We start from the raw sequence: 15,736 nt of genomic DNA, 5'->3' as shown, positions 1-15,736 counted from the left end.
GTCTGTGGGGTGTTTTCTGTATGTAGTAGAATTCAGGCTCTGGACTGATTGATGCTTAGGGTCCCACTGGGGAAAACATGGGATTCAGGCTAGGGAGATTAGTACTATTCGTGAGCATCATGCAGGGATACGGCAGGGATGGCTTCTCAGGGACAAGGAGAGATTGAACTAGGGTCTGCATATCCCATGTACGAGGTCCACCCTGTCCCTCCTGTCTGCAGTGCCCAGAAGATGCTTCATCAGTCAGCTTTGTAGGCTGGGATTGGAGAAAAGTAGAAAAGGCCTGTTTGAAAAACTATAGGGAGCTGAATGAAGGCGGTCCAGAAGTGATGTGAGAGGGTGATTTCTGTCCCTTGCTTCAGTCTTTCCTTTTGCCAGATGTTTATGTTTTCTCCCTTTATGTGATAGGGATACCTGTGAATATAAATGGGTCCCTAGTGCTCATAGATGAGAGAAAGGAAATGAAGGATACAGATGAACCCCCAGGACCAGCTGGGGAGGTTCATCTAGGGAGATAAGTATTATTAGGTGTCCTGAGTGCACACAGGTGAGGAGGAGCCTTGCTGTTCCTACAACAAGCAATCAGGATGAGAGGACCTGGAAAGGCTGGGACCTGTTGGGTGAATGTCAGAGGCCCAGTCTGGCCTTCCACTTACCTTTTTTTCTTCCTCTGGCCCAAAATGGGCCTGAGCCCTTCAACAGTGTAGCCCCTGGGGTCTCCTTCTTCCCCACCCTTCAAGGCACAGGACCCCCGCTCCTGGTCTTCAGTGAACCTGCTGCTCGTCACCAGGGAGCTCATAGCCTGAGGGTGTCTGGGAACACAGTGGTGTCTTTGGGCAGAGCGGAAATCCAGGCTTTCCCAGCTAAGTTCTTCAAGTGCTTATGTGTCATTGCCTGAAAACAAACAAACAAAGCAATAATAGAAAAGAACCCTATGAAGAAGGATAAGGGAGAGTGGAGGATTTCGGAGTGTACTAAGGAGCGTGCTCCTGGAGGAAAGTGTGTCCTGGGCGTTTCAGGGTGGACTGTCCTGGTGTCTGTCTGTTGGGACGACTCCAGGGACTTGGAGGAGAGAGAGAGGAGGAAGCCAGACCTGCCAGGCCCTGAGTGGGGAGAGGGGCACTGGTTGGGGGAGCATCTTCCCTCCGTCCCTGCTGGTTCTCCCAGCACAGAACCGACCAGCACAGGAGAAGCGCGGCAGGGAGGGAGTTCCAGGCAAGGCTGAGCCTGAAGCCGTAGATGGAATCGAGACTAGTAAGAGGGTGGCAGTCTTCGGCAGACCCCAGGAGAGAAATGAGTATTCCCTGGGAAGGGGCCACGGCGTTACTGGGTGGGGGAGCGAGGGAGGTAGCTGGGGCTCCGGGTCCCAAATTCCAGGCCAACATATGACCAAGGGCAGACCCTTGCCGCTGCTGTCGCCACCTCTCCATTAACCCGAGTTCCTGTTCCTCCCGACTGTGACTGTCGTGCAGCTGGAAAGACGGCCTTGGACTCTGTGCGCTCATCCACAGACACCGGCCCGACCTCATTGACTACTCAAAGCTGAACAAGGTCATTTGGGGAGCCTGGCATGCTGTGTCCACCCTGCCCCCAGCATGTCGTCTGAGACTGAGCCCGGCGGCCCTGAACTCACACCAGCACCCAGGCTGCTGCCAGTATGCCCTCCCAGCCGGCCCTGCGAGGGGTGAGGACAGGAAGGGTGGCCGGGAGCGTGCTCACCCGTCATTTTAGGGCAGGACAAGACCCAAAGCCAGGTTACCATTGTGGCCCACATTACGATGTTTGTTGTATTGGCTTGGCTTTCTATGAAAGCTTTATATATGTTTCTTAGAGATTTTACTTTCCCAGATTGAAAATATGGGAAGTGAAGTATCTATTTGGGGAAGGAGATGCAGATACCCCAAACCTTGTATTTAAATTCCTTTTATCTTTTCTGAAGGATTTAGTTGCTGACCTGTTTACTCAGAGTTGATTAACTTGTTTCTCACACAAGAGATGCTTCATAATTACCTTGCTATTGATGTAAGGTGTCAGTTGCACCCTTAGAAAATAGGTTTGAGGGATTTTTGTTCTTCTCTTTTCAAAAAATTCAGCTTACGAAAATTTTTATTTTTTTCAGGTTAGGAAAGTTTCATTCTCCTTTTAAGCTTAAGCTTTTATTGCGCTTGAGTTTCAAATAGTCTGAATTCTTTCTTTAAAGTAGTTTGCACGAATGATCTGTGATGGAAAAAAGAAATCCTGCCCCCTTCTAAATCTTGCAGTGGACAGTCTATCTGCCCAGTAATAAGGCCATGTAAAGACTTAGGACACCCCATGACCATTCCTGCCAGGGCGTCAGGCACGTTTCCCCCTGCTGCTGGTGTGCTTGGCTGGCCGTGCACCTCGAGTTGCTGTGTCTGGTGTGGAATCTGGTCTTTGCTGCATGCTTCTCTCACGGTGTGGCCCGTGGAGGGTGGGGTGGAAGAGTGTGCTGGCTTTGGCCCCCTTGCAGTTGTCACTTGCTCACCACCCTCCCTCCAGACCTGTCTTCACTGACCATGGGCTAGCGTATGAAAAATGCACTTGTGTCCTGAAGGTGAGAACTGTGGTCCTCAAATGGAAGATTGCCGAAGGCAATGGGCAGCCAGAGTTTTTCAACTTCCCCAAGTGTATACTCTCATCCCAGAGTTATTCTGAAACGTAGACAGTGTATATTTTTTTCAGTTGCTGTTTAGCTTATTTGCAAAATGAGGGAATTATACTAGAGAGACCTAACTTCATTAGCCGTTTATAAGGGTCAGTTTTTAGTGTTCATTCGCTCAGTCGTGGCCGACTCTTTGCAGCCCCATAGACTGTAGCCTGCCAGCCTCCTCTGCCTACCAGGCTCCTCCGTCCATGGAGTTTTGCAAGCAAGAATACTAGAGTAGGTTGCCATTTCCATTACTCCAGAAGGTCTTCCCAACCATGGGCTTGAACCTGAGTCTCTTGTGTCTCCTGCCTTGGCCAGCGGATTCTTTACCACTAACGCCACCTGGGAAGTTTTTATTACGAAAGGTCAATAGACATGTGGTAATTGGCCACCTATGATCAGTAAAAAAAATGATAATAATTAACAATACCAGTTAATACTTTGATAAGCTCTAGATTAGGCTCTTAATAAGTATATATGTTCATTATGTCTGTATTAGTATGTGTCATGCATCTGGGTATTACTTTTAATATTAATACATATATTTTATGTATATTATACATATACAGGGGCTTCCCTGGTGGCTCAGCAATAAAGAATCTGCCTCCAGTGCAGGAGACAGGGGTTCAGTGCCTGGGTTGGGAAGATCCCCTCGAGGAGGGCATGGCAACCCACTCCAGTATTCTTGCCAGGAGAATCCTGTGGACAGAGGATCCTGGCGGGCTATGGTCCATGGAGTCGCAAAGAGTCAGATACAGCTGAAGCCACTGAGCATACACGCACGTACACGCACAAACAGTCTTTCAGTCTTCGTAACGCACAGTAAACTATGTAATGTCACGTGCCTATAAAGTTGCCTATAATAAAATCTTCTTATCCCAGATTTACAGATGAAGAAGAGGAGAATTTTGTAATTTGCCCAGGGTCACATACCAGTAGCTGAGCCAGGGAAACACTTAATTGCCATGTTTTATGTCAAGTCACATTCTCAGTGAGATACCATTCACAAAGTCTCTGAATTATCGCTTTGTTTTTAACACTGAAAATTTTCTTCTGTGTTAAGAACAAAAAGAAACTTTTACTCACATATTTGGCTTTATAAAATTTGCATAAAATGTGCAGCTAAGACTCCCCTTATTATATGGCTGCTTTTAATAAAAGGATTATATGCTTTGTGAAGACAACATGGAATTGAAAAAACGTTTTGCCTAAGATGATAGTAAACTCTGAGAGGCCAGGAGGCTTGCTTTGGTTTCTTCCTTGAGCACTGAACATCTTTGAAGCCTGCATGTTTTAAATGTTTCACCATATCAAAGTGATCGTTCTCATTGCAAAACATTGCAGCTTCTGAAATGTTTAAATGGCTTTGATGGTAAAGTTCATTATAGTCATCTCTGGACTAACATCACTTCTCATTTTGATTTTTCTGTATTATATACTCCCCCATCCCATTTCAGATTCATGATACTTAATCTCTTTAGAAGATAAAAAGAAGAAACATTAAATACATCTTTTAATTTTTCAATATTTCAGTTAAAAACTTATGGTTAAATATACTTTGTTATGTTACATATATATTTAACCAGTTTTACTATGGATGACAAACACAGTCATAAGAACAAAAATTTCTTCACAGTTTTCATTTATAATATTGTTTCTATGGTTTCTTTAATAATTTGATTTTTAAAATTTAATATTCTCCAAACCAACCTTTGGCTCTTTGTAGCCATGTTGTAGCAATATTTAGCGATCTAAAAGTTTCATCTAAACAGGCTAAAAGCAGAATTTTCTTGTATTTAAAACATAAATAAATGTAAAGTTAGTGTTATACTAATGAATATTCTCCATGACCACCTTCCAGATCTGGAAAAAATGTATGTTTCATGCTTCCTTTTGGAATCATCTAAATTTTTGTTATCAAGAGTTGGAAATAAATGCTAAGATATCCAGGGTGGTTTCTTTTTCCCCCCATTCATGAGAAGATATCTCATAACTTTCCTCCCAGCCACACAGTATCTGTTCTCTCAGACTTTTTGCTCACATTTTATAAAGTGTGCATGGATTGAGTAATTTTTATGTTATTTTTGATGTTTCTCTAAATGTTTGAAGTGTTTGGGCAAAGATAAGAAAGAAAATCTTATACTATTGTAGTTATGTATGGATGGGAAAGTTTCATCCCTAAAATGAGGGCATATAAAAAAAATTCATTAAGTGCTGTTCAAAAAAAACATGTTAAAAAGCTGGTTATATTCTTTTCCATGCAGGATGACCCAATAGGAAATATCAACCTGGCCATGGAAATAGCAGAGAAGCACCTGGATATTCCCAAAATGTTGGATGCAGAAGGTGAGATGAAAATTGTGTTTACTGACTTACAGAAAATCTGTGGGCTCCCTATGTTACAGCCACACATGGGGACTTGTAAATTGTATAGCTAGGTTACATCTGAAGCACTGGGGTCCCTTAGAAGTTTCTGTCATTGGCCTCATAATTATTAGAATATTTCATGTGTAGGTAGTTCAAAATTATTTTTTAGAATCCTACTCAAAACCAAGCCAGCAAGACTATAGTGAAAGGACTTGGTAAAAGGTTCAACTTTGGCAAAGAAATGGAATGCTTTGGTTTGTGATTTTCAATGGAAAGCTTCCTATCTTAATTTAATTTTTTAAACAACATAAAGTTACTTCTTTTTTTAACTACATAGGCAAAAATTTAACAAATAAATCTCCTTAAGCTTTAAGACTCCACAAGGGAAAAAGAGTCCTTCCCCCTAGAAGTTATGGAATCACAATGTAGGCTATAGAACAGTTAACCACCGTGCGCCTCTCAGACTTTCACGTTTCATCTTTAATTTGTTCGAGTTAAATTTAGTTTCGTTAGAGCTGGAACCTCTCAGTATGTTGCAGCTTAGCAGCCCTCATGCTGGGGACTGGTTTCAGTACTTTTCCTGCCCTTTTTGTGAGATGAGTTTGTGTGTTTTGCCCTGGCACAGCATTGAAAGTGCACATACACACGGACATCATTCACTTATTTCATTTCACTTATGCATGAATCACTTCTCACTCAGCAGATACTTGATGAGCACCCACCATATACAAGACCCTGGAGATGCTGCAGGGGATGATGAGATGTGTAAGGCAGGGCCCAGCCCTCAAGGAATTTGTATTACTGTGCTTGTGGTTAATCTTATTATTCTCTGTTGTGTTGCTTCTGCTAATAGTTCTAGTCAGTTGTCAATCTTCTGTTCTTCCTTATTTTTGGTGACTGTATCACGGCTGCCCTAACAAAATACCACTAAGTAGGTGACCTGAAACAACAGAAATTTTTTCTCTCTTAGTTCTGTAAACTGTAGCTCTGAAATCACGGTGTTGGCAGGGCCGTTCTCCCTCCAGAGTCTGTGGGGGAGGACCTCTTCTGGTTCTTCCAGCTTCTAGAAGCCCCAGGTGTTCTTCGGCTCCTTTTAGCATTGCTCCAGTTTCTTGACTGTCTTTACACGGCCATCTTCCCTCTGCGTCTGTTTCTGTGTCTCTTCCCTCTTCCTAAAGGATACCAGTCACCGTGGATTAAGGGTGCGTCTTTCTCCAGCATGACCTCATCTTAACTTGATCACATCTGCAAAGATCTACTTCTAATAAGGTCACATTCACAGGTACCAGGAAGCAGGACTCCACATGTCATTTGGAGGGCCACAGTGTAACCCATTCAGTGATCTGTCCGTGAGTAGTCTAATTTTGCCCGTTTGTTAATGGCCATTTTACCAAACACCTGTGATACTGGGTGTTGAACACACTTGAATACATTCTTCAGAATGTACTTAACGGTTTTTCACAAACTCATTAGAGGGAGAAAGGCAATGAAACAATGAAGTCTCAGCATAGAAAAAGTACCTTTTTCTTCTTGTCCATCCATCTTCTGACCTGCGTTTACATTTGGGTGCTCTGTCCTTTAAACTTTCCATACAGTAAATACCTGTGCAGAGTTTACCACTTGAATGAACCGCTAGGTTGCTGAAGAGAGGAAAAAACAAGTGTCAGTAAATCCATCTGTTCCGTCACTGATGCCTCCCTGACTTCTGACAGTGGAGGGTGAGCTTGGAATTGCCCCGTTACTCTGGCAGGCTGATCATCCTCTTGCTCCTGGCTCTCCTTGAGTCTGAGTCCTGGTCTGGGCGTATCTTCTGCTTATCCTGAGTACATGGGATATATATGTTGGCACTCTGTTCATTTCCTACTCCTTTGTGACATCATTGCCTCTTATTATTTTTCCTTTTTTGTTTTGTTTTTAATGGTTCAGAAAAATGCTTATGTATGATGTTATTTTCTTTGCAGAGTAGTTTCTGTAAGAGTCTTCTGGCGAAAGAGTTATGAACTTGAGTGGCTTGGGTGTGGGGCGTGCGGTGGTGTGACCAGCTCCCCCGCAGATCTTCCCCTACCGTTAATTACCCTCTGTGTGTTTGCCACCTGCATCCGGACTCACCGTCCCCACAGCTTCGTAGCAACATGGTCCTCCCTGTGTCGCTCTTTCATTGTAACGTCTTAAATACCAGTTTCCTCCCCTCAGATCATTAATCCCTTCGGCAAATCCTTGCCTCCCTCCCAGCAACCCCTAGCCCCCTCCCCCTACTCTTGACCTTTCTTCCTGTCATTTGTGATGGTCTCTGAACTCTGAATGGAGTAGCTAATTGGGCTACTCACCCATGAACCTATAATAAAAACTGGTGAGATTCTTTCCCATCTTAAGTACCTTCCACACTTTTTAAAAAGCTGTGAGAGTTGTTTCTCTATGTTCCTCCCTCCAGTGAGCACCAAATGCAGATTTGCCGGTGCTCATGGTCTGTGTGGACCTACCGGAGGCCCCCTGGTGACCCCGGGACGCCCCGTCTGTCCAGAGGGAGAGAGCACAGTTGTGTGTACTCAGTGGAATTCTGGAGTTCCCATTCCAGGCATGGGTGCCACTTACTTGCTTGTTTAAGGCTTTTCGGAGCTGGCCGTGCCCTTCTCTCTGGCGGTTCTTAAGACGTGCACACAGAGTAAGGAATTTGCAAATGTGACTTCTTTGATTTGAGCCAAAGTTTGAACATCAGAAGTGTGTGGGCAAGGGGGAAGATTCAAGACTTCGGCCTCTCTGAGAGGCCTGCTGCTGTTGGAACATCCAAGCAGTTAACCTTCTTTTTTCCACACGGATTTGGTATACGCTGCCAGACCTGATGAGAGAGCTGTAATGACTTATGTCTCCTGTTACTATCATGCTTTTGCTGGTGCACAGAAGGTGAGGATGTGAAACATAAGTCGCCACTCACCTCTCGCCTTCTGTGTCTTGATTTTTTTCTTCAGTTGTTTTTCTCTCCCCCTTCCCCCAACTCCTCGGAGTAAGGAGATGCATCTGGTTCCAAGGGAGTAGTCGTTTGTCTTTTTTCAGTCAGTTTTTCTTTGAAACGTACTGTCTATGCAGTAAGTAGTATGCCATTCGTGTTCGTTTTCTAGAAGGTTCCATGCTGTTCCACAAGCCCACATCCTGTTGATATCCTCTGGAAATCTGATGACGAGCTTCCACCTTGGGGAATTACAGGCACCTTTTTAAACTGCATTCTGTCAGTGATTGAACTGAGTCTCAAGTTAGAAAGCTTAATAATTCAGCCACAAATGGGGTGGCCAAGGTGAGAAAGGAAGAGCGTAGGTTCCTGTGGTTCTGTTTTCTCTCTTCCTGGTGGTTGTCTTGGCAGCTCCTACGCATGGTGGCGAGAGTCATAGTAAGAAGTTCAAGTCATGTAGACCCTTCTTTTTAGAAGTTCTGTTACTCGGGGTGGTTTCTATCAATGGCATGGTAAGTATGTATAGAAGGATTGAAAATGTGCTGTCTTCAGTGAACTTCATCCCCGTTTAAGTGAGGATGGCGCACAGAGCAGAAAGCCAAGGCTTATGAGGGAGGAGAGGGGAAGTGGTGGCCACAGTGGGGCCAGAGAGGTCTACATGTCCTCCTGCATCTTGCGAAGGGACACACCTTGCTCACAGCCAAAGTGGCAGATGACGTGATCCGCTTAAAAGGCAGGATCCCACAGGTCCTTAGGCAGTGGGAGCCAGCTCTAATAGGCAGCACCAGGGTTCCCATAGGAATACCTTGCCTGCACTTAAAAAAAAAAATACCCACCCACGGTGGGAGAGAAACGCTCATTTTGACGATGTAAAAAGAAATGTGCTGGTTGAAAGCACTGTGTTCACCAGCGTTCCGTTCTGTACAGCCCTCCTAAAGGCCAGGGTGGTGGGCCCAAGAAACACAGAAAGTCAAGTGTAAACAGTTTGTTCATCCCTTTGTTCACCCTGGTTTCTGCTCTTCATCTGTGTGTATGTCTGTTCTCTGTGTTATTTTTCCCTCCCTCAGACATTGTGAACACTCCCAAGCCCGATGAAAGAGCTATCATGACATACGTTTCCTGCTTCTACCATGCTTTCGCGGGCGCGGAGCAGGTATTTAACCCTCGTCTATCCGGTTGCCGTGCTGCCCTCGTGCGTTGGTTTCAGTTATGTGTTTACGTGTGCACGCGAGCACATGCGTGCATACCTGGGTGTGTGTCCATGCACTTATACCTTACCTGGGACTCTTGAGTGTTTTGTAATGACCTAACTTGGCAAGTTCCAAACTGTGAATGCTTTTTTACTTAACAGCGTTACCTTTCAAGTTCTTGAAGCGTTCTTAGCTCTCTGTCCTTCTAAGATATTGCTCATATTTCACTAGTCAATTGTGGGAAATACTCATGCTTTAGGAAAAGCAAGAGCCATGAAAATTGGGCTGCATTGATTGAGTGGTGCAGGGGGATTTGACCAGGAGGAGTGGACACCTTTTCAGGGCCCATTTTCATTAATAGTTCTCTTCTACCTGGATGCCCTTCACTGTTCGGTGACCTGTTCAAACATCTTGCAAGACGAATATTAATGTAACTGAAATAGTGAAAAGATAACAGTGTTAAAACCTCAAAAAAATGCATACTCCTTAACCAACAGCCTGAGGGACATCACAGGTAGGTGTCCCTCTGTTTTCTCCCTGGTCCCCTGTTTTTGCCTCCTGCCTCTTCCCGTATCTCTACTTGCAGTGTTCTTATAGATGGGGGTGGACAAGGGATGTATTATTTCTGTGATCTCTGTAACTCTATAAGACCGTCTCCAGCAAATGGTAGTAATTGAAAATTGGCCCCTGTGAGGGTTTCAGAAGCAAGGCTTGGGACGAGGCAGGAGGGCTGGAAGCCAGATGGGCCTCATGGTCATGGTTTAAGGTGGCCACTCCTAGCTCAGGCTCCCCACAGAAGGACAATAGAAAATTATTGATACCACAACAGCTACTCAGGTGGATTAAACAAAGTCTTAAAGCAGGTTCTGTTTCGAGAAAGGATCCCAGCTAACACATTCTATGTGTTCATTTTGGGAGAAGAGGGCTTCTGTGAGCTCAGGGCAGTGACAGGTGTATTCAGAACTCAGTCCTCTCTGCTTTGATATCTAATGTGATTGGAGAGTTCCTGCCCTGTAGTTTTGAGGTTGGTTAGAGCAGCAGTCGCCAACCTTTTTGGCACCAGGGACTGATTTCAGGGAAGACAGATTTCCATGGACCAGGGTGGGGGGTGGTTTCGGGATGATTCAAGTGCATTACATCTACTGTGCACTTTATTTCTATTTTTATTACATCAGCTCCACCTCAGATCATCAGGCATTAGATCCCGGAAGTGGGGGACCCCTGGGAGGGCTCAGGTGGACGCCCAGGGACCAGAGATTTTTGTTTCTGCGACCCATCGATTTCTGTTACTAACTTGTTCGATGTTCCACAAAGCTCATGTTTTCAACTAACGCTAATCTTCCTGTTATTCCCTACAGTATATTCACCTTGCTGTGTACGTCTGTATGAAACTGTCCCAAAGGAGTGCAATGACCCATAGTGTGAAAGAGCCATATCCTCAGGCTTACCCCACCAGAACCTAGAACCTGCACCATTTACAGCACGTGCCACCTCCGCCCTGCCGCCTTCCGCCTTGTGTATGCACGTCCCTGTCGACAGAGCCGTCCTGTTTACCTATTGTGTTTTACAGGCTGAGACAGCGGCTAACAGGATATGTAAGGTTCTTGCTGTGAATCAAGAGAATGAGAGGCTGATGGAAGAATATGAGAGGCTAGCGAGTGAGGTAAAGGAAACGGGTCCCCGCGGTCTTGTCCATTCCCTCCCTGAGGGTGAGAAACAGAGGGCGAACACGGATTGTCAAGTGTTTTGTTTTGTTTTTTTTCTTTGCATTTTTCATCTCGGGTAGAATAAAGTAGGAAACCCCACTAGCTCTCAGGAATTGTTCATCTTGTAGCAGCTTAATTATTGGCACAAAGATCATGCTGCAGGTTGTTCTAAGCACTGCAGGGCATGGAGGTAGCTTGCATGTTACAAGGTGTAGTAAGAAGCTCTGCATCTCCGGGGTTGGACTCCCCTAGATGACATTGCGTTCCTTGTTTTTTTCCTGCCTCATTGGCTTCTGACATCACATTGGATGTGCTCCGAATTCAGAATCCCGGCTCCACGCAGTGACTTAGGAGCTAAGGAACATGTACAATCCATAGTGAGAGGACAGAGGCTCAGCCCTGTGTATGTATTTAAATATCAAGTATGTAGAGGGAACCTGGTGGGGGCAGAGCTGGTAGAGCCCTCCATCCAAGACATTTGAGCACGAGTTTCCAGGATGCCTTTTTACAGCTCTTCAGTCAGGTTCTTGGTTAGAGTAGCACTTGCCACGCTGCTCTTCTTTTTGTTCCTATTAGAGTATAAATATTAACTAAGCAGGACCAGAGAAGCCAGGCGGCTTAGTGGTAAAGAATCCACGTGCCAGTGCAGGAGATGCAGGAGACTCAAGGTCGATGCCTGGGTCGAGAAGATCCCCTGCAGGAGGACATGGCAACCTACTCTAGTATTCTTGCCTGGAGAATCCCATGGACAGAGGAGCCTAGCAGGCTATAGTCCATGGGGTTGCAAAGAGTTGGCCACAACTGAGCATGCGTGCAACAAAAACAAAGTGGACCAGGGTGAGGTCCACAGCCACCTCCTCTCTGGATTGAATTCAGCCACAGTGACAGTAGCGGAGAACAAGTAATGTTTGCTGTGAGCTACTCGGGCTCATACTTGGCCTGTCCTGGGTAAAGCATCGGAACACTTGGAATCAGTTTTCCCAAGTGGTTGTATGTGTTAGTCCAAGCTGATGATGCTGTTTTTACTTTGTCCTGTTGTGGGAAAATTCCATTTGCAGCATCATTTAATGCCAGTGATCCAGCTTCAGGGTTGAAGTATGACCAGGACTGAAGGACAGATGCTCCTCGGTGATGATAACCTTCATTTTCTTCCCTGGTCCTTTATTCATCCTCTTCAGATAGACCGTGCAGAGCATTTGTAAGGCCTTGGTGGTAATTCAAGAGAAAGACTCATCCTTCATTCTTGGGATTCATTGCCATTTTCACCTTCATCCTGTGGATTTCCTTGAAAGTTAGCTATTAAAATACACTTTGGCATTGAGTCAGTTCCAGATTTACAGTGCTTTTGCCTAGTAAATAGACCCATTAGATTTGAGCTGATTGAAACTAGAAATACATTTTAAGTTAAACCCAGTCCTTTCCTGATTTTATTCCACCACGTGAAGTTTTTATTTTTATTTTTATTTTTTTTTTCATTTGAAAGCTCCATCCAGCATTTGTCTGCTCATGTCTGGTCCCCAAGTTTCTTGTAAATGTCTCATTTTTGTAAAGCATGCCTTGTGCTGACTCTAAGTTTTCAACCTGTGCACTTGGGCAAGGGTGAGTGGCCCTGGGTGGGGACTGAAGTCTCCATTTGTGCCCTCCTTACACATGGGGCTGTTACAGACTTCTATAATTTCAGGAGCTTTTGGTCAACCCATTCCGGATTGTTAGATGCCTCTGTTTTATAACTGGGGGTCAGTTTGCTGGTGTTTTTAGCAGTTTTTTTTTTTTTTTTTGGTGTGTGTGTGTGTTTCGCGAGCAGCTTTTGGAATGGATTCGGCGCACGATTCCCTGGCTCGAGAACCGGACTCCCGAGAAGACCATGCAGGCCATGCAGAAGAAGCTCGAGGACTTCCGGGATTATCGCCGGAAGCACAAGCCTCCCAAGGTGCAGGAGAAGTGCCAGCTGGAGATCAACTTCAACACTCTGCAGACCAAGCTGAGGATCAGCAACCGGCCGGCCTTCATGCCCTCCGAGGGCAAGATGGTGTCGGTGAGTAGCTGCTTGGCCCTGGGGGCACCGCGCTCCTTTTTTTCATAAAGTCCCTCCTCTGATTTGCCGCTGAGAGGAGGCACTGACTGTCATTTTGACCCTGTGGCCGCTTCCTTCTGGATCTTTTCTCTCTGCCATCATGCGGTTCTCGCCTCTCCCTGCTGTTGGCGCCTCACGCAGAGCAGGCCTCTCACAGAGACCCGGTGGTGATGGTCCCTCCCTCTCCTCCCCGCCTCTGGGTGGACCGGCATCTCCATCACATACCTCTGTTCCCTCCTGTTACCACCTCCGCGTTTCACCTTCTCCAGGGCTCAGTCCTACATTTACTTCCCACTCTGCATATCAGTTTCCCCCACTCTTCCGAATCTTTCCCATCCGCATTAGGAAGCAGTCTAGACTCTGCCAGCAAAAATGAAAACCTCCTATGACTCCACATCTCCCCACAGCAGCTGTCCTATTTCTCAGCTCCCTTTGCAGCAGGACATCCAGAGAGAATTCTTTATGGTCCTTGTTTTTGGTTCCTTCCTGCTCCTTTACTTCTTTTACTCTTCAACGCGCAGTAAGTAATCTGGCTTCCGTCCCCACCTGCATGGAGACCGTTCTGTTCAAAGTCAGCAGGATCCATGTTGACAACCCAGTGGTCCCTTCTGCTTTCATGTTCTCTGTTGCTGTGACCGTAGCTTCCTTGAAACTCCTTCCACTCTTGAACTTAGCTGAGTTCCTCCTCCCTGACCACCGAGTCCTTCCAGTCACTGCTCACAGCTTTGCTTCCTCCCCTGAGGCTACAGGTGGATGGTTTCTGGGTCAAGGGCTCCTGACTTTCTCCTCTGTCTTGACACCTGCAAGTGAACTCATCCAGGCTTGTGGCTTTAATTACCAGCTATAATGGCAACGTCTCCCAAATTTGACATCTCCAGCTCTGATTTCTGCCCCAGTTCCAGAGTCATATGTCCACTTGGATGTCTCAAAACCTAACATCCAGGAGTCCTTCTGCAGCGAGCTCTGTCTGAGTAAACGGCATCACTGACCCCTAAGTTACTGAAGCCCCAAACCCAGGGTCATCTCAGATCCTCCCATTCTGTCACTTTCTTGCATCTGGTTCCTCAGCAAGTTCCACTGGCTCGGGATCATACCTTGAATCTGAGCCCTTCTCTCTGCCTCTGCTGGTGTTGCCTATGCTAAGCCACCAGTGCTTCTCTTTGGACCCTGCAGTAACTTTCTCGCTTGCTTTTCTTGTTCTTTTCCCCCTAAAATGCATTCTCTACATAGCAGCTAACATCATCTTAAAAAAATTTTTTTTTCCTGTTGGCATGCCAGCTCAGGTGCCCTGTGGCATGTGGGATCACGTAATTCCCCAAACAGGAATCAAACCCACATCCCCTGCATTGAGTCTTAACCCCTGGACTACCAGGGAAGTCCCCATCTTTTAAAAACATATATCACAGTATGTCTCCTTTTTTCTCAAAACCCTCCAGTGACTTTCTAAAATATCTGGAGTAAGATCCAGATCCCTTTTCTGGGATCTGACGTGGTCTGACCCCCATGCCACCTAGCTGACCTCATCTCTGGCTGCTCTGCCCCTCACCCATCTATGGACATACCACCTGGTCCTTCCCAAGCCCAGAGTGCACCCCTTCTGCAGGCCTTTAGCTCATCCCTCCCTTCGTCATGAACTTGGCTTTTCCATCCCTGAGGTCTCGACTCAAAGGGCAGCTCCTCAGAGGGGTCTCTGCTCAGTAACCTGCCTAAAGGAGCTGCTCTCAAATGCCCTCATCAATGCCACTTGACTGTGAGTTGTTTTCCTTAGCAGCACGTCACTGTCAGAAATAGTTCTGCTTGTTTAATTCTTTATTTGTTGTCTTTCTCTCCACCCCCCACCACAATTATGAAAACTACACCAGGGCCCTGGGAACTTTAGAGGTGCCGTCCACTCTTATATCAAAGGTTCCCACAGTGCCTGGCGCATGTGTGATGCCCGGGAACCAGTTGACGGCTAGTAGAGCCCAGTCTCTGAGTCATTTTGGGGCTGAGTCATTCTGCGGCTTCAGCTTCTAGGAGCCAGAAAATTAAAGTGTGTAAGCCTTTGTCCATATCTGGAGAGGCATTTAATATCTGTTCACTGATGAGAAGGGCCATGTTAGTCCAAAAAGGCCTGGAGATAATGAAGATGTTTAGAAGCCAAAACATGGGGATGGTTATTTGGGGTGGGTGGGGAGTACAGAGGGTGAAAGAAGGACAAGAAGACACCAAGGAAAATACCGCTGACATCACAGAGGGGATCGTAGGGGAGCCCAGGGGGCCAAAACAAGACGGATGTGCCGTGCTTGTCCCCAACCATCCCAGGACATTGCGGGCGCCTGGCAGCGGCTGGAGCAGGCGGAGAAGGGCTACGAGGAGTGGCTGCTGAACGAGATCCGGAGGCTGGAGCGCGTGGAGCACCTGGCTGAGAAGTTCCGGCAGAAGGCATCCACGCATGAAACCTGGGCGTACGGTGAGTCCTTGGGGCACGGTGAGGCTCCTGGAAAATCAGGGCTGGGTTGCGGACAGAGCCATGCGTGTGTGCATTGACCTCTGTCCCCGGTGCCTGTGACCCTGTAGGCAGCTGTCCTCACCCCTTCCTGGTTTGCTGTCCCAGGTTCTAGGGTACTTCAGGAGATGGGTATGGGGAATTTCCTGGCAGTCTAGCAGTTAGGACTCGGTGCTTTCATCGCTGTGGCCCAGGTTCAATCCCAGGTCAGGGAACTGAGATCCAGCAAGCTGTACTGTGCAGCCAAAAAAAAAAAAAAAACCCAAAACAGTAAATATGAAGATGGATGTTTTTAGCAA

At 46.3% G+C, this 15,736-nt stretch overlaps 1 protein-coding gene across 4 annotated transcripts in view; it reads left to right on the top strand.

Moving 5' to 3' along the window:
- The window catches only part of ACTN2 (actinin alpha 2), a 75,436-nt gene that overhangs the window by 39,158 nt on the left and 20,542 nt on the right, over positions 1-15,736 (top strand). For 2 of the 4 annotated variants that reach the window (XM_068982229.1, XM_068982231.1), the window contains exons 6-11: positions 1,473-1,551; positions 4,933-5,014; positions 9,047-9,132; positions 10,740-10,832; positions 12,680-12,910; positions 15,254-15,401. In XM_068982229.1, coding sequence (XP_068838330.1) covers positions 1,473-1,551; positions 4,933-5,014; positions 9,047-9,132; positions 10,740-10,832; positions 12,680-12,910; positions 15,254-15,401 — 719 coding nt within the window. Of the gene's footprint in view, positions 1-1,472; positions 1,552-4,932; positions 5,015-7,848; positions 7,937-9,046; positions 9,133-10,739; positions 10,833-12,679; positions 12,911-15,253; positions 15,420-15,736 lie in introns of all 4 variants that reach the window. The other 2 variants (XM_068982230.1, XM_068982232.1) reach the window with 2 other exon arrangements.

This window comes from Capricornis sumatraensis, chromosome 10 (genome assembly GCF_032405125.1).
Source record: "Capricornis sumatraensis isolate serow.1 chromosome 10, serow.2, whole genome shotgun sequence".
Classification (NCBI taxonomy): Eukaryota; Metazoa; Chordata; class Mammalia; order Artiodactyla; family Bovidae; genus Capricornis; species Capricornis sumatraensis.
Note: the sequence above shows the minus strand (reverse complement) of the source record. Positions and strands in the feature narration are given on the sequence as shown.